The following is a 27,742-nucleotide window of genomic DNA, read 5'->3' as shown; positions in this document are numbered from 1 at the left end:
ACTGTGTTCGATTCCCAGCACCACATATAAACAAGCAAATAAAGGTCCATCAACAACTAAAAACAATTTAAAGGAAAAAAAAAATTTTCTATGCCAGCCATAGTGGCATGTGCCTTAAGCTCAGCAATTTCGTGGAAGTTCCAAGTTCAAGGTTAGTCCTAGCACCTATATGAGTGTGTCTTAAAGAAAAAAGCTGAGGATGTAGCTCTGTGGTAAAGTACCCCCTGGTTTCATTCCTGAGTACCAAACAAAAAATAAGCCTGGGTGTGGTGGTGCATGCCTGTAATCTCAGCAATCTGCGAGGATGAGTTAGGAGGATCAGAAGTTTAAAGCCAGCCTCAGCAACTCTGTCAGACCCTGTCTCAATATATAAAAAGGGCTGGGGATGTGGCTCAGGGGTTAAGCAATGCAATGCTCTGTATCAAAAAAACAAACTGGGTATGTTATCAGTGGTTGAGAACTACTGTGTTCAATACCAGTACCACAAAAAAAAAAATAATAAAACTTTTTACAGTGTGTTATATTGAGGAAACATAGGTTTTACAGTGTTTAACCTCACAAACTGTTACAAAAACATCAAATTTACAGGGTTGAATTGAAAGTTTTAATAGAGGGCTGGGGTTATGGCTCGGGTAGAGCGCTCGCCTCGAATGTGCAAGGCCCTGGGTTCGATCGTCAGCACCACATAAAAAATAAAGTTATTAAAAAAATAAAGTTTAGTAGAGTATATGGAGGGTATCACGCATCCCCAAATTTCCAATTTTGGATATCTAATCCAGGCCCTGTAAACAGCACCAATCCTACTCATTAGCCTACCTGTTTTTACTCTGCAAAATCTTTGGCCAAGTTGGATAATAATAGACTGAAAATGCGAAGAAAAGACTTTGTTTTATTATGGTACAAGGGCCAGGGTGGATAGGAAGATGTAGATGTAGTGGGCAACCACTGTCCTGGTTAGCATCGTATGCCCATTCCGATGGCCATGAATGTGCCAAATGTGCCGCCACTCTGCATCATAGTTTTCCCAATGCCGCCCATCAGCTCCCGACCCCGCATTCCGATCCTGAGGAGGAAACCAAGATGGGGCCATTTGGGAACAAAAATACAAAAATACTTTCTTTTTCCAATCTGCACTTGTAATAATTATGAATTATGCACTACTAAAATCTAGCAATTCCTTTATATCACTTGGTACTGAGAAATTTTACCTCTTCCCATATGGGTAATGAAAAAAAGATTAATCAGGGTCTCTAGGAAATTCAATAGAATGTCATATCAACTGCTTTCAATTTGTGGGAGACAGGAGATAGTGTCAAGTGCATGGTGGCACTGGGGAATGAATGATAAGGGTGTCTTACTGCACTATACTCCCAGCCTCTTTTTTTTTTTAAGATAGGGTCTTGCTAAGTTGGAGAGAGGCTGGTCTTGAATTTGCAATTCTCCTGCCTCAGTCCTTTGAGTGTGGAACTACAGGGGTCACTATCACTCCTGTTGTGAAAGCAGTTTTTACAGTTGGTTTTGTCTCCTGAGTGTCATCGAATAGATATTTGTCTTAGTTGGTTTTTGGTATTGATGATTTTGGAGTTGATCATGGGTTCAAGAACCAGCTCTGTGATTTTATAGGCTGTTTCAAAAAAACATAAAATGGGCATCAAAACACAGAAGTGGGTTTCTTTTTTTTTTGGGGGGGGTGGTACCAGAGATTGAAGGAACTCAGAGGGAGTTAACCACTGAGCCACATCCCCAGCCCCAATTGTTTTTTACTTTTAGACAGGGTTTGGCTAAATTGCTGAGGTTGGCCTGAAACTTCAGATCCTCCTGTCTCAGCCTCCCAAGCTGCTGGGATTACAGGCTAGTGCCACCATACCCGGCCAACAGAACTGGTTTGTTAAATATGGTACTGCTCAGTATATTGTAATTTATAATCTGGAAACACGGGAATAACACTGCCCAAATGAGAAAATGACCTTCCAAGTGTACAGTGTTATATACTTCATCTCTACATCTCATTCCCAGGGCAAACACCTCAACAATCTTCATTTTGTGCAACTGGATATAAAAATAGCAGCAACAGCAGTAATAATTATTTACTAAGCCCTTGCTATGTGCCAGATTCTACACAATGCGTGCTGACTTGATTCTTACAAAGGTTAGGTGTTACTGTTTTCATCTCCACTTGATGAAACTACGCCTCCAATTTGCCTCACCTCACTGAACAAATGAAAGAAGGGGCAAAAAGAATTTGACTGTAGGGCTCTGCTCTGCGCTCCCAGCCTGAATCAGGCTCTATTCAGGATGCAATCGAGCAAGCCGTGAAGTCCCTCCCAAAGTTCACCAACTGCGTCCCTCACCTGAGACAGGAAAAGGTGCCAAAGAGCGCTCCGGCCGCCATGCCCACGGCACAACCCATGACAAAGCCCATCTTCACGCGGTCGAAGCAGCTTGGCTGGGACTGCCCGTAGGGACCCACGGCCACCGGCATCTGCGGAGTGTGAGGGAATGGGAAGTGCGGGCCCAGCGGACAGCCCAGAAGCCGGGCGAAGTGGGGAGCCAGCCCAAGGGGTTTAGGAAAATTAGTGAAGGAACAGCCTCTTGCCCTATTCCACCACCCTCTTCGCATTCCAGACCCGACGCCGCGCGACGCAGCCCGGCTCGGGCCACCCCAACCTCACCTCGTTCGTGGCCTTTGTCGCTCGGCTCTACGTCTCACACCGAAAACCAGACTGAGGGCGTTCGCATCCGGGGGATCGCTTCCGGAGCGCGAGGCAGTACTTCCGGGAACCCGGGGCCGTGGACTGCAGCCACTTCGGGTAGTGGGTTCTGACGCTGGGACCATGCTGCTACGAGCCGCTTGGAGGCGGGCGGTTTTGGCGGTGGCGGCTGCAGTCGGGCCCAAGCCTGCGACACCCTCCCGGGGGCTGCGCCTGCGCGGTACGCTTCCGATCCCACTCTTCGCCGCCCTTCCCCGAAGCGGCCTCCTTTCCCCTCCCAGCGGCCAGTCCCCCCGAATATTCCCAAGCTTCCCTGTCCCGCCCCGCAGCCCAAAATCTTTGACGCTTTGTCTTGCTTGCACCCCACAGAGTTTCTCAGGCTATACGTCAGAACGGTTAATTGCTCCGCTTCACACTCCCACCCCAGTCCGGTTCCCCCCCCCCCCCCCCCGCCAGATCTTGTCCCCAACGCCCCATAGCCTGGAAGCCTGGGCCTTCTGACCTCTCCTGGCCAACTATTAGATATGCTGGTCCAGCCTCGCGTCCAGGTTCCATCTAGATGGCTTTGCCCTTCTGAGCTCTCTTCACTCCATCTAGCCAATTTGAACATTGCCACCAGCGTCCTCCTCCGCCCCCCCATCACCTTGTTTCTAACAGTAGCCTCCTTGTATAGTGTTCTTTGATATTGTTTACTTCCCCTTAGGATTCCACCCCATCACCCCTTAAACTTATCACACTTCTATCCAGCTATTGAGTCTCTGTGGCTGCTGTGTGTTCATAGTTGTGTCCTCCTTCACTTGGCCACTCCACTTTTTGTCAGTTGTAGATCATGCCTCCCAGTCTGCTGTTGCCTCAAATTCAAAGGCTGCCCCTGAGGCAGAGTCAGTGCTGCGACCTCTCTACATGGATGTTCAAGCTACCACGCCTCTGGTAAGAATATAGCAGCAGCTTTTCCTAAGGCTGTAATAGCAAGTACTTATTAGAAGTGAAAATGCATAGAAAGGATGGATCAGCTGTAGAGGTGAGAGCCTTTGAGGTGTTTTGGGAAAAGGAATAGAGCCAGGAGTTAGGAGGCTTAAATTCTTATTCATATGCTAAATATCTGATCCCCTTCTCCAGTATTAGTGCAAATTTTCAACTATGTGTCAGAAGAGATTTTTCCCTGCTATCATGCATGTCCCAACTCCTCATAAATCACATTGCTGGTGGAAATGCAAACATCTGCAGAAACAGTAGTCAGAACAGTGTTTACTACCTGAGGGGACAATAGAACAATCTGATTGAAGATGGGTTGGGAGTGGGAGTATATTAGGTTGATATTTAATTAATAGAACCTAGGCAGTGATGAAGGGTTGGGAGTGTGTTGAGGCAGGGTGGGCAGGTTTGGAAATGTAGTGGGGCCTGAGTTGACTGTGGACTCAAGGTGACTCATCTGTTGTGTTGTGCTCAGGACCCCCGGGTGCTTGATGCCATGCTACCATACCTCATTAACTTCTATGGGAATGCACACTCTCGGACACATGCTTATGGCTGGGAGAGTGAGGCAGCCATGGAACGTGCTCGCCAGGTTAGTACAGAGGAGTCTGGGAGGTTACAAGGTCACAGGTTCTGTGGCCTGTGGGAGATATTTCCTTAGTAGGTGGAATAGAAGTAGAAATAATTTGGGGATTAGTCTTGGTATCTGGGTTGTGTGACTCACACCTATAATCCCAGTGGCTCTGGAGGCTGAGGCAGGAGGCTCTACAGTTCAAAGCCAGCCTCAGCAATTTAGTGAGGCCCTAAACAATTTAAGTGAGCCAAAATAAAATTTTTAAGAAGGGCTGGGAATGTGGCTTAGTGATTAAGGTACTGAGTTCAAACCTTGGTGCCAAAAAAAAAAAAAAAAAAAATCCTGAAATTATTATTTGGGTTCTTTCTTTCTAGAAGATATTCCGAGGGGCTGGGGATGTGGCTCAAGCGGTAGCGCGCTCGCCTGGCATGCGTGCGACCCGGGTTCGATCCTCAGCACCACATACCAGCAAAGATGTTGTGTCCGCCGAGAACTAAAAAATAAATATTAAAAATTCTCTCTCTCTCTTTAAAAAAAAAAAAAAATAGAAGATATTCCGAGAGTAGCCTGGAGACTGACCATAGACATTTGATTAGTATCCCTATTTTCTAATTGAATTACCTTGGGGAAATGATCTAATTTCTCTTAAGTCTCAATTTTCCTCACATTTCAAGTGGAGTGGAGTAGATTCTACTGTGTGATTATTGGGTGAATTAAATGAGATTAGGTTGGTAAGCTTTTTAACACAATTCCTATACATAGTCTGTATATAGTGAGAACTCAATAAGTACATTTAAAAAATAATGTCGCTGCTGAATGCAATGATAGATGTCTGTAGTCACAACTACTCAGGAGTCTAGGGCACGAGGACCAAAAGTTCCAGGTTAGTCTAGGCAACTTAATGAGCCGTGACCAAACTCCAGGTACTCTGGAGGCTAAGGCAGGAGAGTCACAATTTTGAGGCTAGCCTGGGCAACTTGGTGAAACTCTCTCAAAATGAAAGGTAAAAAGAACTGGAGGTGTGGCTCAGTGGTTTCATACCACTGATCCCTATTACAAAAAATACCTATATAAATAATTATAAAAGGACTGGGGATATAACTCAGAGGTAGAATTCTCCTGGGTTCAATCCCCAAAATGATATCGCTTAATGTTCTTTTTTTGATGGGGTTGCTGGGGATTGAACCCAGGGTTTTGTGCATGCTACATACTCTGCAACTTAGCTACTTCCTGAGGCCCCCCCCCCCCCCCCCGCTTTTTTTTTTTTGGTCCCATGAATTGAACCCAGGGGCACTTAACCACTGAGTCACATCCTCAGCCCCTTTTTATTTTTATTTTTTTTTAAAGAGAGAGAGAGAGAATTTTAATATTCATTTTTTAGTTTTTGGTGGACACAACATCTTTGTTTGTATGTGGTGCTGAGGATCGAACCCGGGCCGCACACATGCCAGGCGAGCGCACTACCGCTTGAGCCACATCCCCAGCTCTTAATATTTTTTATTTAGAGAAAGTGTCTAGCTAAGTTGCTTAGGGTCTCTCTAAGTAGCTGAGACTGGCTTTGAATTTGTGATACTCCTGCCTCAGTTTCTCAAATTGCTGAGATCACAGGCATGCACCACTGTACCCAGCTGGCTTAAAATTCTTGCTAGTATCTTGTCTTGAACTGGAAAAGAACACGGAGTCTAAAATGTAACTGAAACTGGCCTTTGTCTAACACACTAACATTAGTCTAGTTGATCTGTAAGTGCAAAGCTTCTTGGGCTGTATGTAGAATACAATGGAGCTCCTTTTTTATTTGCTCACTCCTAGTGACTGATCGCAAAGGCACTCTACCATTGAGTTATTTATTTATGTTTTGTTTGTTACTTATTTATTTATGTTTTGTTTTTTTTAGTACCAGGGATTGAACCAAGGGGCAGTTAACAACTGGGCCACATTCCCTGCCTTTTTTTGTATTTTATTTAGAGATAGGTTCTTGCTGAGTTACTCAGTGCCTCTCCAAGTTGCTGAGGCTGGCTTTGAACTCCCAATCCTCCTGCCTCAGCCTCTTGATTTACTGGGATTACAGATGTGCACCACCATGCCTGGTTCATTTATTTATTTTTCTGAGGCAGGATCTTGTTAAGTTGCTGACTGGGGAACTAATGATATCTATCTCTGTTTCTTGGCATATAGCAAGTAGCATCTCTGATTGGAGCTGATCCTCGTGAGATCATTTTCACTAGTGGTGCTACTGAATCCAACAACATAGCAATTAAGGTAAGAGAAGGATGCTGAGGGTGTCACTCAATTGGTGTTGGATCCTCAACACCTCCTAAGAAAAGGAAAAAGGTAAGAAAAGGGAAATAGATGGCACCTCTGGAATTGTGGGCCATCATGCCCAGAAAGATAACACACCCTTTCTAATATGTTGATTCTTTTTTCCCTTTGTTCCAATTAGTTCTATTTTTGTTATTTATTTTTTGATGCTGAAGATCAAACCCAGGGTATAAAGTATGCTAAGTATGTGTTCTAACATTTAGCTATATCATCAGTTTCTAATATTTCATATTTTGTATGTGGTGCTGAGGATCGAACCTGGGCCGCACGCATGGCAGGCGAGTGCACTACCGCTTGAGCCACATCCCCAGCCCAATAATTTCATATTTTACTTTTAGAATAATTTTGTATTATAAACTGAGTGGGGGGTACTGCACATTTTATCACTTTAAATTTTTGTTGTTGGTATTTTGTTTTTTTTTTTGTTGGTACCAGGGATTAAACTCAGGATCTCCTGTGTGCTGGACAATTGCAATAAGTTTTATTTTGACAGTGTTTTGTTAAGTTGCCTTGGTTGGCCTTCAACTTGCAATCTTGCTATGTCAGCCTCCCAAGTAGCTTTGGACTACATGTGCTACCATATCTGGTTATATGGTTTTTTTTTTTTTTTTTTTTTTGTCTTAAATGAAAGAAATGCTTTTTACTTCTTTATTTCCTTGTAATAAATTGAAATTCTAAGAACTTAAAATATAATACTGGAGTTGAGGTGTAGCTCAGTGGTAGAGCACTTGCCTAGCATGTATGAGGCACTGGGTTCGATCCTCAGTACCACATAAATAAATAAAATAAAGGCATGCTATTGATCTACAACTATACAACAAATAATTTTAAAAAAATATATAAAATACTGTTTTTTCTGATATTAAAAATATCACATAGGGGCTGGGGATGTGGCTCAAGTGGTAGCGCGCTCGCCTGGCATGTGTGTGGCCTGGGTTCGATCCTCAGCACCATATACAAATAGATGTTGTATCAGCCAAAAAACGAAAAAAAAAAAAAAGTATCACATAGTTGGCTGGGAAATAGTCAGTAATAGCATGCATGCTTAGCATGTGTGAAGCCCTGGATTCAATCCTCAGCACCAAACCAAGTGAAAAAACAAATACCTTTGTAAATGGAATTGAAGTTATTGCTATTTCCCTGAATATGTTCTCTTTCCTTCCACCATCATTACTGTTTAGGGGGTAGCCAGGTTCTACAGGTCACGGAAAAAGCACTTGATCACCACCCAGACAGAACACAAATGTGTCTTGGACTCCTGTCGTTCACTGGAAGCTGAGGGTTTTCGGGTCACCTACCTCCCAGTGCAGAAGAGCGGGATCATTGATCTAAAGGTAAGAATGGCTTTTGGCATGACCGGCAAAATAGGAGTATCCTGGCTTCAGCTCTATATCTGTCACTTCAACCTTGGCTAGCTAGAGCTTAAATGTGGTTTTAATGGTGAGGGTGGATTTTAGAGAAAGCATCCTGGCAAAGAAAGAGATTGTTTCCCTTGAGTGAACACATCCTCCCCCTCTTTGAAGGAATTGTGTCTCCACTTTATTGGTGCTTCCTGGCTTTTATGAGAGCCACTGGGCATGTGTTCAGGATGCTGGAGACTCTTACTCACTATGGCAAAGTTCCTCTTTCCCTGTTCTGATGCCATTTATCCCCCCTAAAAAGGAAGTATAGGGCTCTTTTCTCTCTCTCTGGCACTGAAGATTGAACCCAGGGTCTTTTGTATGCTAGGTAAGCATTCTACCACTGAACTACACCCCGAACCCTTTCCTTAAATTATTTTTTTAATATCTGTTTTTTTAATTGTAGTTGTCAATACCTTTATTTTTTAATTTATTTTTTTATGTGGTGCTGGCACTTGCTAGGTGAGTACTCTACCTCTGAGCCACAACCCCAGACCTGCTTTTCCTTAAGTTTTATATTGAGATAGGATTTCATTGAGTTGCCCAGGCTGCCCTCTTAACTTGTTTCATTTTATGTGGTGCTTTGGATAGAACCCAGGGCCCTGTGCATGCCAGGTGAGCGCATTACCGCTTGAGCCACATCCTCAGCCCCGTTCTAACTTGTAATCCTGCTGCCTCAAACTCCTCCAGTAGCTGGTACCACAGGTATGCACCACAGCATACAATTAGCAGTGTAGCTTAGTGGTAGAGTGCTTGCTAAACATGAATGAGGATTTAGTCTTCAGGGCTGAAAAAAAAAAAAAAAAGTATACTTTTATAGAATCTTACCCATTTTGGCCCATTTCTTTATATATGTGTATGTGTGTGTGTGTGTGTGTGTGTGTGTGTGTGTGTGTGTGTGTGTATGAGGGGAAAAATAGTAAATATATAAAGATATATTTATTTGGGGTTGAGGTTATGGCTCAGCGGTAGAGCACTTGCTAGCATGTATGAGGCCCTGGGTTCAATCCTCAGCACCACATAAAAATAAATAAATAAAATAAAGGTATTGTGTCCGAATACAACAAAGAAATCAATATTTTTAAAAAAGCCAGGACAATTGGTCCCATAATAATAAAAAAAAAAAAGATATATTTATTTATTTTAGGTTGTGAGTCGAAGCTTCTTTTCTACCAAATTTTGGATACCAGCATTCCTAGACAAATTCAAACATGCAATTTGTAGACATAGCCCTAAGTCCAAATTCAAAACTCTTTTTTTTTTTCAAATCATTTTATTGTTTGTTCTGTCTCTCTTGCTTTTAATTATCTCTCAGTCATTCATATCTATGGCTGCTTCCACATAATATCTCTGGAATTATGCCCTTTTCTTTTTTTTTTTTTTTAATTTTTTTTTTTTTTTTTAGGGAGAGAGAGAGAGAGAATTTTTAATATTTATTTTTTAGTTCTCGGCAGACACAACATCTTTGTTTGTATGTGGTGCTGAGGATCGAACCCGGGTTGCACGCATGCCAGGCAAGCGTGCTACCGCTTAAGCCACATCCCCAGCCCCAATGCCCTTCTTTTCTTTCTTTCTTTCTTTCTTTCTTTTTTAAAAATACCTTTAGTTTATTGATATATATGTGGTGCTGAGGATCAAGTCCAGGGCCCCGCATGTGCCAGACAAGTGCTCTACCACTGAGCCACATCCCCTACCCCATCTTCTTTTATTTCTTTGGCTGGATTGAATCCTGAATCTTAGGAACCTCTGTACTTGACTTTGTTGCCTGTCCTTTAGCTCCCACTTTCTAGTATCCTGCAGATCCTCACCAGAGTGTATTTCTAAAGGACTTGTTTGATATTTTTCTTTTTTTAATATATATATTAATCTTTATTGGTTCATTATAATTATATATAATAATGGATTTGCTGTTATATATTTGTATATGTGTACAACAGCATAATGTGGTCAGTTTCATTCCCCAGTATCTCCCTTTTTCCTCCCCTCTTTCCTTTCCTTGATCCCCTTTATATTTCCTTTCTATTTTCATAGGACCTTCCCTCCCCATGTTTTTTTTTTTTAATTTACCCACTTTTTTTTCCTCTCTAGCCTTCACATATGACAGAAATCTTCTGACCCTTTGAATTTGCTTTTATTTTGCTTAACATGATATTCTTGAGTTCTATCCATTTTCCTTCAAATGACATACTTTCATTCTTTATTTTTTTCACTTCTGAAAAACCCTTAGATGCTGGGCATGATGGAACACATCTGTAATTCCAGCAACTAGGGAGGCTGAAACAGCAGGATTTCAAGTTTGAAGCTAGCCTCAGCAACATAGTGACACCGTCTCAATATTAAAAATGAAAAAGCCTGGGGATGTAGCTTAGCAGTAAAGTCTCCCTGGATTCAGTTCCTAGTACCAAACAATGAAACAAACAACAAAAACCCTGAGAGATTTACCTGATATTAAAATATCTTTTTTGGGGGGTGGGGGGAATGCGGTACCAGGTGTTGAACTCAGGGGCATTCAACCACTGAACCAAATTCCCCAGCCCTACTTTATATTTTGTTTACAGACAGGGTCTCACTGAGTTGCTTAGCACCTCGCTTTTACTGAGGCTGACTTTGAACTTTTGGTCCTCCTGCCTCAGCTTCCAGAGCCCTGGAATTACAGGTGTGTGCCATTGCGCTCAGCTTATTAAAATACCTTAACAGTGTTTTTTTAAGCATCTAAAAATTGAAATGTAATTCACATATCATAAAATTCATTCTTCAGGAGTGTTTATAATTCTCAGTGGTTTAGTGTATTTACAAAGTTGTTTGAGCTGGGTGCAGTTGTGTAGGCCTGTAATCCTAGTGGCTCAGGAGGCTGAGGCAGGAGAATCACGAGTTCAAAATCAGCCTCAGCAATTTAGTGAGGTGCTAAGGAATTCAGTGAGACCCTGTTTCTAATAAAATACAAAATAGGGCTGGGGATGTAGCTCAGTGATCGAGTGCCCCTGAGTTCAATCTCTGGAATCCCACTCCCCCCAAAAAAAATGTTTAAATAATCATTACTACCATGTTCCAGATCATTTTCATCATCCCCAAAAAGCTTTCAGTTCTTTTGACTATCATTTGTGCTTTCTGTGTTATACCTAAAAAGCCTTTGCCACATTCAAAGTTATAAAGATTTATATATTTCCTTTTTTTCTACTTATTGATTGATTTTATTTAATTAATTTATTTTTTTAACACAATGCCTTTATTTTTATGTAGTGCTGAGGATCGAACCTGGGTCCGGCCCATTTTAGGCCAGTGCTCTACTGCTGAGCCACAATCCCAGCCCCCTTTTTTATTTATTTTATGTGGTGATCAAACCCAGTGCCTCACCTCCACTAGGAGAGTGCTGTACCACTGAGCCACAACCCCAGTCCTATCCTTTTAAGAGTTTTGTAGTTTTTATCTCTTACATTTAGGTCTTTGGTCATTTCAAATTTAATTTTTGTACATGATATGAGGTAAGGAAGCTGAGGCAAGAGGATCACATGAATCCAGGAGTTTGAGGCCAGACTAGGCAACATAGTAAAGCCCAATCTCAAAAAAAAAAAATCAGTTGAGCATATATGTATCGGTTTATTTCTGGAATTTCAATTTTGTTCTTCTATTCTTATACCATTGTTTTGATTCCTATAGCTTTGTAACAAGTTTGAAATCAGGCAGTATAAGCAATCCAACTTAGTTGTTGTTTTATTTTTGTTTTTTCCAAGATTATTTTGGCTATTAAGGTGTTTTGCAATTCCTCATGAATTTAGGAACAGTTCTATTATTCTTTTTTTTTGGTACCAGGGATTGAACTCAGTGGCACACATTCCCAGCCCTATTTTGTTTTTGGCGGACATAACATCTTTGTTTGTATGTGGTGCTGAGGATCGCACCTGGGCCCGCATGCATGCCAGGCGAGCGCTACCACTTGAGCCACATCCCCAGCCCCCCAGCCCTATTTTGTATTTAGAGACAGGATCTCACTGAGTTGTTTAGCGCCTTGCCATTGCTGAGACTGGCTTTAAACTCACAATTCTGTCTTAGCCTCCTGAGCTGCTAGGATTACATGCGTGGGTCACTGCACCTGGCCTGTTATTCTTTTTTTTTTTTTTTAGGGGCTGGGTTGTGGGGCTCAGTAGCAGAGCACTGGCCTAGCACGTGCGAGGCCCTGGGTTTGATCCTCAGCACCAAATAAAAATAAAATAAAGGTATTGTGTCCAACTACAACTCTAAAATACGATAAAAAAATTTAAAAAATATTTATTTTTTAGTTGTAGTTGGACACAATATTTTTATTTAATTTATTTTTATGTGGTGATGAGGATCAAACCCAGGACCTAGCACATGTGAGGCACTGGGTTTGATCACTGGCACCACATAATAATAAACACATAAAATAAAGGTATTGTGTTCATCTACAAGTAAAAAAATATTTTAAAAAATATTGAAAAAAAAAACATTGATTTGAGGATCAGCTTTTTTTCCCTTCCCCCACCCTGTTTTTGAATGCAGGTCTTGTTGTACATGCTAAGTAAGTCCTATACCCTTGATCTATATCCCGAGCCCTCTCTTAAATTTTAGTTATGTTGCAGGAAACAGACTGGCCGAGAAGCAGCAAGTAGCACTCAGACAGGAGGATAACTCCAAACTTTATTTTACACCAGCAGGCCCAGAGGAAATCAAAATGTCCAAATCTGAGCCCTGATCCACAGTTTCTTACAATATTTATAGGTTATTTGACATCATCTTAGACCTATTCTATCACTGGGGCTTTTTCCTCTTTTTAAAAAATGTCCTTGGGCTAGGGTTGTGGCTCAGAGGTAGAGCGCTCTCCTACCATGCATGAAGCACTATGTTCGATCCTCAGCACCACATAAAAATAAAATAAGGATATTGTATCCACCTATAACAACAACAAAAAAAATGTCCTAATCTGTGAGCTGAAGGCCTTGTGCAGGGACTCTAGCATAAGCATGCTCACAGAAACTGATAAGAAGAAAGAGCTCTTTTCACAGGCATCTGTTTCATTTTAAGGAGTAGTAGTCAGACTCCTAGGGCAGTTATTTACAATCCAAAACATAGGGACTCATGCATGATTAATTAGGCTTCCAAGAGAAAGGCTGAGAGAGGGATGTGGAATTGACCTCTTTCTCAGGCATTGGTTTCTTACCATACGTTTTTTATAATTTTATTTCACAACCGGGTCTACTTTTGCCATCACAGTTATTGGCTGGTTCTTGCTCAATTGCTAAGGCTGGCCTTGAACTTGTTATCCTCCTTCCTCATCTCTTGAGTTACTGTGTGCACCTTGTGCCCAGCTCTTGTTTGGATTTCTCTTTTTTTGGATTTTACTTGTACTGAATTGTGTATATGTATGTGTTTAGTTCTGTGCTGTTTTATCACATTAGGTTTCATATAAAAATTACCATAGTCAAGGTACAAATAATTTCATCACCATAATGATCCTTCACTTCATTCGTTATTCTTAAAACCACCAATCTAGCTGGGTGCAGTGATGCATGCCTGTAATCCCAGCTAATCAGGAGGCAGGAGGAAATTCAAGGCCAATGACTCACAATTTATTGAGACCTTTTCTCAGGATACAAAGGGCCGGGATGTAGCTCCAGTTGTAGAGCACCCCTGGGTTTAATCCCCAAAGACTGAAAACAGAAACAAAAACAAAAATGCTGCTCTGTTCTCAAATTCTTTAATCTTGTAACTGTATAATGTTATATAAATGGAATTATATAGTAAGTAATCTAGGATGGGCTATTTTCACTCAACATCCATCTTTGGAGATTGTTGTTTATACATACCAGTAGTTTGTTATTAGCGAAGAATATTCTGTGTTACATATGTACCATAGTTTATTTAACCACCTATTAAAGGACATCTGAGTAGTTTCTAGGTTTTCGCTATTATGAATAAAGCTACATTGAACATTTGTGTACAGGTTTTCTGAGAATTTAATTTTTCTCTGGGATAAATGCCTAAGAATTCAATTACTGATTCATTTGGTAATTTTATGTTTAGGGTTTTTTTGGGGGGGGGGCAGGTACCAAGATTGCACTTGACCTTTGAGCTACATCACCAGCCCTCTTTTGTATTTTATTTAGAGACAAGGTCTCACTGAAGTGCTTAGCGCCTCACTTTTACTAAGGCTGGCTTTGAACTTGTGATCCACCTGCTTCAGCCTCTTGAGCTGCTAGGATTACAGACCCTGGGATTATAGGCATGTACTACTGTGCGCCGCTGTTTCTTTCACTCTCTCTCCCTCTCCCTCTCTCTCCTTTTCTCCTTTTTTTTTTTTTTTTTTTTTTTTTGATACTGGGGAAAGAACCTAGGGGCAAGTCCACTAAGCTTTATCCCCACTATTTTGAAAAATTTATTTTGAGATAGGGTCTCACTAAGTAAGTTGTTGAGAGGCTCTCTAAATTATCAAAGCAGGCCTTGTACTTCAGATCCTCCTTCTTCAGCCTCCTGAGTCACCGTGATTACAATTATGCACTACCATGCCCAGTGCAAGACCATCTCAAGCCAGGCACAGTGGCACATGCCTGTATTCCCAGCAGCTTGGGAAGCTAAAACAGGAGAATTTAAAGTTCAAGGCCAGCCTTAGCAATTTAGTGAAACTCTCAGCAATTTGGTGAAAACCTGTCTCAAAAATAAAAAGGGTTGGGGATGTGGCTCAGTGGTAAAGCGCCCCTGGATTACATCCCCACTACCAACAAAAAACCAAAACCAAAACCAAACAAAACAAACCTCAAAAAAAAAAAAAAAAGAAAAAAGAAACCAGAAAATCTGTCAAACTGTTTTATTAAGTGATTGGTTATACATTTTGCATTTCCACCAACTGTGTATGAATGATTCAGTTTCTTTCATACTCACCAGCATTTTATGTTGTCATTATCTTTTTGTTTGTTTGGTTTGTTATTTTGCAGTGTGTGGTTTGAACCCAGTGCATGCTAGGCAAGCACTCCATCACTGAGCTATGTTCCCAACCCCCTAGTTTATTCTAAGGGTTCCCAGAGGTTGGGGGTGGTTTGCAGGGATATTGAACTCAGGGGGACTCGACCACTGAACCAAATTCCCCAGCCCTGTTTTGTATTTTATTTAGAGACATGGTCTCACTGAGTTGCTTAGCATCTCACTTTTGCTGAGGCTGGCTTTGAATTTGTGATCCTCCTGTCTCAGTCTCTGGAGCCACTGAGATTACAGGCTTGTACCACTGCACCTGGCCAACCCCCCTAGTATTTTTATTTTATCCAGCCCAATAGGGGAGTAGTAAAAGGCCTCCTTTTAAAATTATGTTTGCCACGTGTTCCGAGGGCCACTCTGCAGGTCTAGAGCACAGTCGGAGCTGCGGTGCCGCAAGTCATGGCCGGACAAGCATTTAGAAAGTTTCTTCCACTTCTTGACTGAGTTTTGGTCGAAAGGAGTGCAGCAGAAACTGTAACCAAAGGAGGCATTATGCTTCCAGAAAAATCTCAAGGAAAAATATTGCAAGCAACAGTAGTAGCAGTGGGATCAGGCTCTAAAGGAAAGGGTAGAGAGATTCAGCCAGTTAGTGTGAAAGTTGGAGATAAAGTTCTTCTCCCAGAGTATGGAGGCACCAAAGTAGTTCTAGATGAAACGATTATTTTTTATTTAGAGATGGTGACATTCTTGGAAAATATATAGACTGAAACAAATCACTGTTGAAATGGCATCCTATGAAGCTGCCCATTCCACTGAAGTTCTGAAATCTTTCATCATGTAAATAATTTCCATGTGTCTTTTATAATAAACTGATGATAATCTAATAACATCCACTGCCTCAAAATTTTAGTTTCCCCATACTTGTGTAAACATTTCCAAATAAAATATGTAATGAAAATAAATAAATTAATTAATAAATTAAATAAATTAAATTATGTTTGCCTACATTCTTATTTAGGGAGGACTTTTTCATCAGAATATAGTCTTCTTAAATCCCACATATTCTTAGGAACTGGAGGCTACCATCCAGCCAGATACGAGCCTGGTTTCAGTTATGACTGTGAACAATGAGATTGGAGTAAAGCAGCCTATTGCAGAAATAGGTGAGTGTCATGATCCTTGCTGACTAGTTGGGTCCATCTGAGGAAGTAGGGATAGACTGAGAGTTCCAACACTCTATAGAGCATTATGAGTGAACAAAAGATAGAGAGTCTAAGTATCGCCTTCTAGGACATTATAAGTGGCAGAGCAGTATTTGAACCCAGATCTAGTACCATTTCTGTTTTTTCATTTTATTTTAGTTGTTTTCTAAAACAACCACAAAACAACAATAAAGCAACCCTCTACTTTTTTTTTCCTTTAGAACATCTCTTTATTTAATCTCCACTTAGAGCTCTCCTTGTAATCTCTTTATGCAGATTTGTTAATCTTTCCTCCTTTTAAATCAAAAAGGTTCTAAAAGGTAATGTGACATTTTGAAAGGTCATTGTTTATAAGGTGGTAAGAAAGAATCTCATGCATCAGAATATCAGGAGTATAGTCATTTAGAACTTTGTCCTTGAGCTTTAGAGAGCAGAGAAATTGGAGGACAGGGAAGGGAGGGGAAAGAGAAGGAGGGAGTGAAAGTGGAAAGGTGGAGCCAGGGGTGGAAGAGGATTTAGAATCATTTACTGTGGGTAGAGAATTCATGTTGTATGGGGGACCACTGTCAGGTTAGTTCCCAATGTTGTGCTGTGGGTCTTCCCCTCTGTTTTTTGTTTTGTTTTTTCAGGGCGGATTTGCAGTTCCAGAAAGGTATATTTCCATACGGATGCAGCCCAGGCTGTTGGAAAAATCCCACTTGATGTCAACAACATGAAAATTGATCTCATGAGCATCAGTGGTCACAAAATCTATGGTCCTAAAGGTACCAGCCCCTCCTAGAGTGCCTCTTGTCTGAACATCTCAGGAAACTCTTTGACAGATGTTTCTCAGAGTTTTTTGAGACTGCCATTACTTTCAAAGGAAGTTGTATGTTCAGAATGCCCAGCAGAATGCATGTGTCATTTAGCAATATTCAAGAAACACTGGCCTATTTGTACACCCAAGTAGTTACTGTATAGGCCATTCTTCCTTGATCCCTTTAAAAAAAATACCTTGAAAGCATATAAATATTAATTTGGCAGAGGAACAGAGTTTTGTTAAGTCAAATTTCACCATGCAGGCCCAGTTACCTTGTCTGCCTCACTAGGATGTGCAGAGCTTTTAAGTCCTTCTTTCCCAGTGTCTCACTTTAGCTTAGTGGAAGAGTGTATAGGTTTTAGCATCTATTGGTGTTCAATAGTCTTAATAGTCTGTGCCCCTAATAGTCTCTTAAGGATACCTCTCTGTTCCCTATGTTCCTCCTAGCTGAGGAGTATTTTCAAGCTTGAGTTCTGTCTCCTCGACTCTTGGAAAGAGACTATTATCTTTTGTTCTATGTAGATAGGCCTAAAAAAGAAAAAATTTCTGTCTCTGGAGTGAGGGTCTTTTTTAGGTTGATATCTATACCAGTATATTTTCTGTGTCTGCAGGGTTTCATCTGAGTATGTACCTTATAAGAGAATTGTAACAGTTCCTGGAAGGATGGAAGATGTTTATTCTAAGGGTTCCCAGAGGTTGTAGAGAGGGTTTTTGTGACTATTTTTTTCAAAAAGTCCAACAGTCTTAATGACTGTGCTCTCTCTAATCCCAGCAATTTAGGAAACTGAGGCAGGAGGATTGCAAATACATGGCCAACCTGGGCAGTTTAGGATTTTCTCCCCAGTACTGGGGATTGAATTCAATGCTTTGCATAAGCTAGGGAAGTGGTTGGTATTCTACCACTAAGCTACAGCCCCTGCTGCCAGCCTAGGCAACTTATTGAAACTCTGTTTCAAAATCAAAAATAAAATGGGACAGGCATGGTGGCACACACCAATTATCCCAGTGGGGAAGCTGATTGCAAGTTCCAAGCCAGCCTCAGCAAAAGCAAGGCACAAAGCAACTCAGTGAGACCCTGTCTCTAAATAAAATACAAAATAGGGCTGTGGATGTGGCTCAGTGTTGAGTGCCCCTGAGTTCAATCCCCAGTACCCCCCAAAATATATAAAAATAAAATAAAATGGGCTGAGGCTATAGCTCAATAATAAACCACCAGTATTGAAAAGGAAAAAAAAATAAGTTCAACAGGCTCTCTATCTAATTAAAATGTTGGGTTTTTTTGTTTGTTTTGTTTTTCATTTTTGTTTTTCCTTCTCACTTTCTCTATTTCATTTGTAATGCTGGGGATGAAACCTAGGGCCTCACACATGCTAGGTAAGCACTCTACTACTGAGCTGTACTGTAGATATATCTATTTTGGTAAAACCATTGAACTCATATTGATCAAAAGCTCCAGTCAGCTAGGCGTGGTGGCGCACACCTGTAATCCCAGTGGCTGGGGAGGCTGAAACAGGAGAATCCAGAGTTCAAAGCCAACCTAAGCAAAGGTGAGACACTTAGCAAGTCAGTGAGACCCTGTCTCTAAATAAAATACAAAATAGGGCTGGGGATGTGGCTCAGTGATCCAGTGCCCTGAGTTCAATCCCCAGTACCAAAACAAAACAAAACAAAACAAAAACAAATGTTTTAGTCAGCACTTGTACCTGTATAGGTATTTCTCATTATCTATCCTCAGCATCTTAATCAATTTAGATAATGTGGTAGCCTTCACTATCCTTACATGGTATCTGAGCACTTGTCTCAGATTTGAGAAGTGCATAGAGTCTGATAGTGTAGATCACTTGCATTTTTTAAATTTTTTATTTTTTTAGGACACTCATTTTTTTTTTTTTTTAATATTTATTTTTTAGTTCTCGGTGGACACAACATCTTTGTTGGTATGTGGTGCTGAGGATCGAACCCGGGCCGCACGCATGCCAGGTGATTGCGCTACCGCTTGAGCCACATCCCCAGCCCAACACTCATTTTTTTTAAGAATTTTTTTTAATATTTATTTTTTAGTTTTCAGTGGACACAACATCTTTATTTTCTTGTGGTGCTGAGATTCGAACCCAGCGCCTCATGCATGCTAGGCGAGCACGCTACCACTTGAGCCACATCCCCAACCTGAGGACACTCAAATTTTTTTAATGGGAAAATGAATTTATTCATTCATCTATTTGAGAGAGTCTCTCTATGTTGCCTAGGCAGGCCTAAAAGTCCTCCTGCCTCAGCCTCTTGAGTAACTGAGATTACAGGAAAGAGCCACTATAATGAGTTTGAAATATTTCTTTTCTTTTTTGGTACCAGGGATTGAACCCAGGGGCACTTTACCACTGAGCTACATCTCCAGCCCTTTTTATTTTTTTATTTTGAGACAGAGTCTTGTGAAGTTGCTTAGGCCTCACTAAATTTCTGAGGCTAATCTTGAACACACCATCCTCCTGCCTCAGCCTCCTGAGCTCCTGGAATTATAAGCATGCACTGCCATGCCAACACTGAAAAATTTTTTTTCTTTTTTCTTTTTTTTTGGTACCAGGGATTGAACCCAGAGGTACTTAACCACTGGAAACATTCCCAGTCCCTTTTATTTTTTATTTTGTGATAGGGTCTCATTAGTTGCTTAGGGCCTTGCTAAATTGCTGAGGTTGACTTTGAGCTGGTAATCCTATTGCCTTAGCTTCCTGGGCTGCTGGGATTCCAGGCATGTGTCATGGTGCCTGACTGAAATATTTCTTAATAAATGTAATAGAGTATATAACTCATTGTTAAATTGGTGTCCTTCATGATAAACTTGGAAACTATTGCCTTAGTTTTTTTTTTAAACATTTATTTTTTAGAAGTAGTTGGACACAATACCTTTACTTTATTTATTTATTTTATGTGGTTCTGAGGATTGAACCCAGGGCCTCATACATGCTAGACCAGCACTCTACCGCTGAGCCACAATCCCAGCCCCTTGCCTTAGTTTTTATAGTAATTTTATTCTGTGCTTAAACTGTTTTTCTGCATGGGAGATGAATTTTTATCAAGTACTATATTCATTCTAGAACCCTTGACTACTTAATGGATATCTTTGCATACTCATGCTCATATTTTTGAATAGAATTCCTATAAGTTGGTTTGCGGAGTCACTGGCTATACATATTTTTTTTTTAAATTTTAATATTTATTTTTTTTTAATTTTCGGCTGACACAACATCTTTGTTTTTATGTGGTGCTGAGGATCCAACCCGGGCCTCACGCATGCCACACCCCCAGCCCCTACTATACATATTTTTAAGGGTGTTTTGTTTTGGCACTGGGGATTGAACTTAGGGGTGCTTAACTACTTACCCACATCCCCAGCCCTTTTTAAATTTTATTTTGAAACAGGATCTTGCAAAGTTGTTGAGGCTAGCTTTGAACTTACCATCTGCTTGCCTCAGCTTCCCAAACTGCTGGGATCACAGGCATGCACCACCATTCCTGGCTTTTAAGTTTTGATAAACTTTGAGAGACAGTGCAAATTCTTAATACCATTCTGATTCTTCCCTTAAAGATTTTAATTTTTTTCTCCTTTTTAAAAAATTTTATTTAGAACAGGTAATATATTTATATAGATCAAACTTTAAAACCTTCCAAAAAACACACAATGAGAAGTTTTCCTTCTACCTCTGACTCCTCCCTTTGGAGAAAACAATTTCTTGGTTATTTAATTTTTTTCTGTTTTTGAGACTCAGCTCACTGTGTTGCCCAGATTGTTCTCCAAATTCTGGGCTCAAGTAATCCGATCCTTCTGACCTATCCTCCTGAGTGCTGGGAGTATAGGTGTGTGCTACCATGTGTACTTTTTTTTTAATATTGAATTTTTAGTTTTACACAATACCTTTTAATTTATTTATTTATTTTTATGTGGTGCTGAGGATCGAACCCAGGGCCTCATGCATGCTAGGCGCGTGCTGTACCATTGAGCCACAACCCCAGCCCCCATGTGTATTTAAAAAATATATGTATATATATATTTATTTATTTATTTATTTTAGTTTTCGGCGGACACAACATCTTTGTTTGTATGTGGTGCTTAGGATCAAACCCGGGCCTCACGCATGCCAGGCGAGCACGCTACCACTTGAGCCACATCCCCAGCTCCCCCCATGTGTATTTTTATATAGCAATTTCTTCCCACAACTTCTTTTCCTATCCTGGATCTCATATTTAGCGGCGTCTTGGCATAGCTAAGTTAGATTGCTGCTACAATAAATATACTTGTGTAGGGCTGGGGATGTGGCTCAAGCGGTAGCGCGCTTGCCTGGCATGCGTGCGGCCCGGGTTCGATCCTCAGCACCACATACCAACAAAGATGTTGTGTCCGCCGAGAACTAAAAAATAAATATTAAAAATTCTCTCTCTCTCTCTCTCTCTCTCTCTCTCTCTCTCTCTCTCCCTCTCAAAAAAAAATAAATAAATAAATAAATAAATATACTTGTGTATATTTGTAGAATTATTCTATGCATTTTCACATACATACATACTTCCCCTCCATCCTGCTGTTGATTCAGATGGTAGCATATTATATTCATTGTTCTGATCTTGCTTTGTTTTACCTAACAATATCTCACTTTTTTTTTTTTAATTCCTTTTGGGTATCAGGGATACAACCCATGCCTTAACCACTGAGCTACATTTCCAACCTTATTTTTTTTTTTTTTAAATTATGAGACAGGACCTTGCCAAGTTGCTGGGGCTGACCTTGAACTTGTGATTCTCCTGTCTCAGCCTCCCATGTTGCTGGGATTATAGGCATGCACCACCACACCTGGCTGTCTTACATTTTTTAGTTATAAGATAGAATTTGTTGGGGTTTCATGAGTTTTCTTTCTTTTTTTGTGGCGGGGCGGGGGGTGGGTATTAGTAAGGATTGGACCCTGATATATTATACCACTGTGCTATATCCCAGCCCCTTTTATTTTTCAGTTTGAGACAGTATCTTGCTATATTGCCCAGACAGACCTCAAATTCACAATTTTCATGCCTCTTCCTACCAAGTAGCTGGGATGACAAAAATGTGCCATTGTGACTGACCACCTAACAATGTATCTTGGAGATCTTACAGTGTTGGTACTGAAAGAATATCTTCATTCTTTTATATATCTGGATAGTATTTCATTGCATAGACATCAAATTATTTGACATTCCCCTGATAATGCCCATCCAAAATGTTTCCAATCTTTTTGCACATATGAATAATGCTGCAATGTATGATATGATTTCATTTGTTGCTTAGGGAACTACCTTAGACCATTTTGGTCATTACTCCTTCTGGTAGTTAAATTCCTGATGTTAAATAATTTTGCAAAATATTATGATTTTGGTGCTATCTTCTCAGCTTTTTTTTTTTTAATTTAGAAAAATTTTAGCTAAGAGGAAAATTGAAATAATATTTTGATTTCTTGGAAAGTGATATTTTGTTTATTTTGTTTCATCTGGATTTCTCTTTTTTGTAACAAATTTTGTTTCCCAGGGGTTGGTGCCATCTACATCCGCCGCCGGCCCCGAGTGCGTGTGGAGGCCCTGCAGAGTGGAGGGGGGCAGGAGCGGGGTATGCGGTCTGGGACAGTGCCTACACCCTTGGTGGTGGGGCTGGGGGCTGCGTGTGAGGTGGCACAGCAAGAGATGGAGGTATGAGAAGAGCAGTTTCCTCCCACAACTTCTTTTCCTGTCTTGGGTCTCATATTTAGTGGTGTCTTGGCATAGCTAAGTTAGATTGCTGCTAGAAGAGGAGGTTTTTTTCAATAAGCTCCTGCTGTTCCCCTAGACCGAAGGAAGTATTAGGGGCTCAAAACCCATGTCCTGGGAGAACTTATGAACTCACTTGTTTTAGTTTTGTTGGAACCGTATGTGGTGTTACTGAGCACTTTTGCACATTAGGTGGTGTTCTCAGGGCTGGAGATAAAAGTGGTCTCCAGCAGTAACATAGGATGGTAGAGGAGAAGGGTTTCTTTGAGTATGTGTTTTTGAACTGTTTGGTGATCATGTTGCTTAATCCTTCCCTACATTCGCCTTAGTATGACCACAAACGAATCTCAAAATTAGCAGAGCGACTGATAGAGAAAATAACAAAGAGCCTTCCAGATGTGGTGATGAATGGGGACCCCGAACACCACTATCCTGGTATGGACATAATTTTTTTTTATTTTTTTCTTATTTTTGGTTGTTGGGGCGGGGGTTGTGGCTCAGCAGTAGAGCGCTCGCCTAGCATGTGCAAGGCCCTGGGTTTGATTCTCAGCACCTCATAAAAATAAGTAAACAAAATAAAGGTATTGTCCAACTACAACTAAAAAACTAATATTAAAATATATATATATATATATATTTTTTTTTTTTGGTTGTAGATAGACATGATACTTTTATTTTATTTATTTATTTACTTATTTTTATGTGGTGCTGAGGATCAAACCCAGTGCCTCATAAGTGCTAGGCAAGTGCTCTACCACTGAGCCCTAGCCCCAGCCCTGGATATATCTTTTTGATTCCCATTCTATAAGAGGCTCGAGTCTAGAGCCCTTTCATAGAGTATCCTTCTTTCTTTAGGCTGTATCAACCTCTCCTTTGCATATGTGGAAGGGGAGAGTCTGCTGATGGCACTCAAGGATGTTGCCTTATCCTCAGGGAGGTGAGTTGGACCAGATAGATAGGGACTGTGGTAGGGCTTCTGTGTTCCATACCGTTACTAAGCTTCATGGTATGGCAAAGACAGGCGCAAGAGCTCTTGATTCAAGGTAAAGGTAATTTTTTGGCTGGGTACAAGCTGAAGTTTATCACTCTAGCAGAGCTTCCTGGAGGAGAATTCTGTATTTTTGTGGTTCTAGGGAATGTGTGTGTCTGATGTAGAGTTCCACTAGTAGTTCTGTTACATATCTCCAGAATTGAAGATACTCTAAAGGTCACCAAGGATTTATCTTCCCTTGGAGAATGAGTACAAAGTTCTTTGCTGCCTCTTTTTTGTCAGATTCACTTCATGGGGTATCATGCTTTGGCTCTGTCCTTGTTCAAGGATGTTATCCATGATGGGAGCCAGAGGAGCTGGGTTCACAACCTAAAATGTGTAAGGCAGCATTAGGCTCTTTAGCTCTGCCAGATTAGATCTTTTGTCCCTATGGGGACAGAAGGGCCCTGGAGAAGGAAGTAAGACTGGAGTTTTGTGGCTTACAGAGATGTTGATGATGATCTGAGCAAGGTTCATGTCTGTTTCCTCAGTGCTTGCACCTCTGCATCCCTGGAGCCCTCTTATGTCCTTAGAGCGATTGGCACTGATGAGGATTTAGCACACTCTTCCATCAGGTCTGTGAGTTGAGCTGCCATGTTTATGAAAGACATCCTCTTTATTTTTTATTTTCTGTTATACAGTCTTTTTCTGTCTGGTTCTTCTTATCCCTTCTTTCTTTCTCTCTGTTTTTTTTTTTTTTTTTTTTTTTGGGGGGGGGTGCTGGGTGTTGGTTTAGAACCTTGTTCCTGCTAAGCACCTTCACTACCACTCCCAACCCTTTCTTATTCCTTCTTGATTCTTTGGGAAAGTTTCTGGGGCAGAAGTTTCCAGACTTCATTGAGCATCACTTGGGAAATTTGTGAAGGATGACAGTTTCTGAGTCTCACATTCGTATTTGGCTTCACTAGGTCTGGAGGAGAATTAGGAAACTTCTTCTGAGGTGGTTCTGATGTATTAAATTCACAGACCATGTTCTAAGAAACTCTGGCCTAGAGGGGTAGGACCATATTCTTCTAAGTGTTTTGTGTACTAGGTTCTCAGTGAGTACTGGCCAAGTAAATTTACCACAGTACCAGCTCTGATGAAAAGCTCTTCTCCTTTTCCTTCTTAAGGTTTGGCATTGGCCGCTTTACTACAGAGGAGGAAGTAGACTACACTGCAGAGAAATGCATTCAGCATGTGAAGCGTCTTCGAGAAATGAGGTATGCACTATTGTATCAGAAACTCTTAGAATAAACTGTAGTGTAGGCTCCTCTTTTGTCCTCATGTGTTCACGCTGCCAGAAACCAAAGTTTGATTTTTTTTTGTGTGTGTGTGTTGAGGATTGAACCCACTCTACCAACTGAGTTATATACCCAGCCCCAGAAACCAGTTTGAGAGTAATTGGATTTTAGGATTTAGAGCTTCCATGAAGTAAGAAAGTAGAGCTCTTTGGTTGCTTGTTTTCAGAATATGAGAAAGTGGTTTAAAAATTGAAGAACTACATTAATACAGGTAGCATTTTTCATTACTGTTATTGAAAGTACTAGCAAAAATTGTTGTAGCAATATCAGTACAAAGTTAGTGACTTATAGGCTAAGTATATGAGAAAATTCCTTTTAATATAGGAATTTTTTTTTTTGAGGAACTGGGCATGGAACCCTTGCTTCCCTTTGAGTTCTCCCTGGCCTTTCTGTGCTCTGGATATTACTTGCTAGGGTCTAGCTGTATTGCTTAAACATCTGCTGGTTGCTCAAGTTTCTTATGCTTAGGATTCTTCTTTTGGCCAGGCATGGTGGTACATGCCTGTAATCCCAGCTGCTCGGGAGACTGAGGCAGGTTCAGTAGTTCAAAGCCAGAGTTCAAAGCCGGCCCCAGCAAAAGAGAAGCGTTAAGCCATTGAGACCCTGTCTCCAAATAAAATACAAAATAGGGCTGGGGATATAGCTCACTGGTCGAGTACCCCTGAGTTCAATCCCCAGTACCAAAAAAAAAAAGATTTTTCTTTTGGCCAAAGACCTTATTTTTCCTATGTGGTTTCAGTATCTTATCGCTTATCGCTTCTGACCCTTTACAAAATGAATTTAGCCTAGTCCCATTAGCTTTCAACCAAAACCTTATGTTGTGAGGGACAGGAAGGAAATGATGGCTACCTTTAAGGAGCCTAGGAAAATATTATAAATAGAAAGTTATGCTGGGAATGTATCATATAAAGGAGAAGGATAATCAAGATTAGAATTAAATCAGGTAGAAAAAAATAGCTGGGTAACCCAAACCACAGAATTTCACAATTGGTGCTAGAGGTATAGCTAGGTGGTAGGTAGAGTGTTTAGCATGTGTGAAATCTTGGGTTCAATGCCCAGCACGAAAATACAAAAACATTCACATAGTCATACCACACTGAAGTAATAGGTGGTCTGAAACATGCAAGACATTCATGCTGAAGGGGATCAGAACTCAGTAGAGATTTCTTATATGAGATGGGATGCTGGGGCCTAAAACCCAAGAGGTCCTTTTGGATTGGAGCCAGAAATTCTGGAAGAAAAGTTCAATATAGGGAGGTAAAAATGGCAAAAACTATATGATGGAACTGCATGCTCAGATGATTTAGAGCCAAGTTCCATCCAGGAGAACCGAGAACTAGATCAAAACCCAGAAACAAGTGCTGAAAAGTGGGCAATTTGTGATAGTTGTAGTAGAGAAGATGAAACTTGCTTTTTATACAGGTCTGAGGCTGTTGGTGTTCTTGGGAGCCTATAGCCTCTCACATGTGGGAGGAGAGCTTTAAGAATATGACTACATCTGAAGTCCATTGACTAAAGGTTCAATTGCCTTTGAGCCTGAGGTGCCTAGTTAATACTGTTTGTTGGCTAGACTTGAGGAAGACTTATAGTAAGTAGCTGGGAAAGACTTTATTGACCACCTGTGTTGAGATCCATTCAAGCAAAAGGCAGAGGAGAGACAAGAACAGGAGGCAAGTCATGGCTCAAGGCCTCAGAGCCAATGTTGACTTTGACTGCTTCCTATCTAAGTTTTTACTCACTGAATGCCTCTTCTCTTTGACAGTCCTCTCTGGGAGATGGTACAGGATGGCATTGACCTCAAGAGCATCAAGTGGACCCAACACTAGAAGAGTGGGTCCCTGATTTTGTGCTGGCCTGGCCCATCCTGCCTCACTGACCCACAAAAGCCAGGGATCTCATTCTACCCAGTGGGTACTCTGTGTAACATCAGAATTGGTATAGCCCAGTAACATCATCACAGTCCTCTTCCACCTCAGAAACACAAGGAAAATTTCTTTCCCTCACCTTAGATCCTATGTTGGGACACATTCCCCATTTCTCTTCAGGTGTTCTTCTCTGGTCATTTATAGAGTGTGGACATTCTCTTCTGGAAGCAATAGAGACATTTGCTTATGATGTTGCTGCTGGACATGTCTGTGTCCTTTGTGGGGAAAGCAAAAGGAACTGGAAGAAAGCTCTTTGGGGACTCCATTGTTCTATGAAGACATTTGAATTGTGGCATTTTACTGCTCAACTGGACTGGCTCCTTCAGCAACAAGCATAATCGACTTCAATTTAATCCTTTTAGAGACTCCAAAGAACATCTGTTTTTATTGACTGTAGACGAAATAACAACTTTCTTAGTTCTCAGCTTGACCAATATAGATATTGTCTTGGACTCTATCCATTATTCTAATATGACTCTATCCATTATTTTAATAATTTTATGTTTCTTCTCTTAGAATTTGTTAATTTGAAGATTTGGAGAGAAATAAATTTATCATCTTCTGTTTACTGTGTGACTTTATTGAGAACCTGAGAGAAGTGGAAGCTGCACTTAGGCATTGTGAAGACTACCCATTCTACCTGACTTCTATAGATGACTCAGTCAGCTTACATACTTTTTTTTTGGCAGTACTGGAGATTGAACTCAGGGCTTTGCACATACTAGGCTAATGTTCCACCATGGAGCTACATCCCCAGCCCTTTTGAAAAAAATTTTTATTTTGAGAGAGGGTCTCTCTAAGTTGTGCATGCTGACCTTGAAGTGCCTTAGCCTCCCCAGTAAC

At 40.8% G+C, this 27,742-nt stretch overlaps 2 protein-coding genes and 1 pseudogene across 3 annotated transcripts; 2 read left to right on the top strand and 1 right to left on the bottom strand.

The window, feature by feature from the left end:
• Window positions 1-869: 869 nt before the first annotated feature.
• On the bottom strand, window positions 870-2,821 carry Romo1 (reactive oxygen species modulator 1). Its single transcript, XM_078051703.1, has 3 exons — window positions 2,673-2,821; window positions 2,352-2,482; window positions 870-1,063 (listed from the first exon to the last, which is right to left on the bottom strand). Exons 2-3 carry the CDS (start codon window positions 2,480-2,482, stop codon window positions 955-957), a joined length of 240 nt encoding a protein of 79 aa, XP_077907829.1. The 5' UTR covers window positions 2,673-2,821; the 3' UTR covers window positions 870-954.
• On the top strand, window positions 2,797-27,465 carry Nfs1 (NFS1 cysteine desulfurase). Of its 2 annotated transcripts, none has more exons than XM_078051702.1 (13): window positions 2,797-2,931; window positions 3,538-3,641; window positions 4,162-4,278; window positions 6,436-6,519; window positions 7,761-7,913; window positions 15,973-16,066; window positions 16,735-16,869; window positions 22,447-22,604; window positions 22,991-23,096; window positions 23,517-23,598; window positions 24,183-24,266; window positions 24,804-24,893; window positions 26,737-27,465. In XM_078051702.1, exons 1-13 carry the CDS (start codon window positions 2,835-2,837, stop codon window positions 26,798-26,800), a joined length of 1,368 nt encoding a protein of 455 aa, XP_077907828.1. In that variant the 5' UTR covers window positions 2,797-2,834; the 3' UTR covers window positions 26,801-27,465. The 2 variants fall into 2 exon arrangements, with proteins under 2 accessions (XP_077907828.1, XP_077907827.1); XM_078051701.1 differs by having other exon boundaries at window positions 3,532-3,641.
• LOC144378117 (10 kDa heat shock protein, mitochondrial pseudogene) lies at window positions 12,271-16,063 on the top strand (annotated as a pseudogene).
• Window positions 27,466-27,742: the final 277 nt, after the last annotated feature.

This window comes from Ictidomys tridecemlineatus, chromosome 5 (genome assembly GCF_052094955.1).
Source record: "Ictidomys tridecemlineatus isolate mIctTri1 chromosome 5, mIctTri1.hap1, whole genome shotgun sequence".
NCBI classification, from domain to species: Eukaryota; Metazoa; Chordata; class Mammalia; order Rodentia; family Sciuridae; genus Ictidomys; species Ictidomys tridecemlineatus.
The sequence above is the reverse complement of the archived record's forward strand: the minus strand, read 5'-3'. Positions and strand labels throughout refer to the sequence as shown.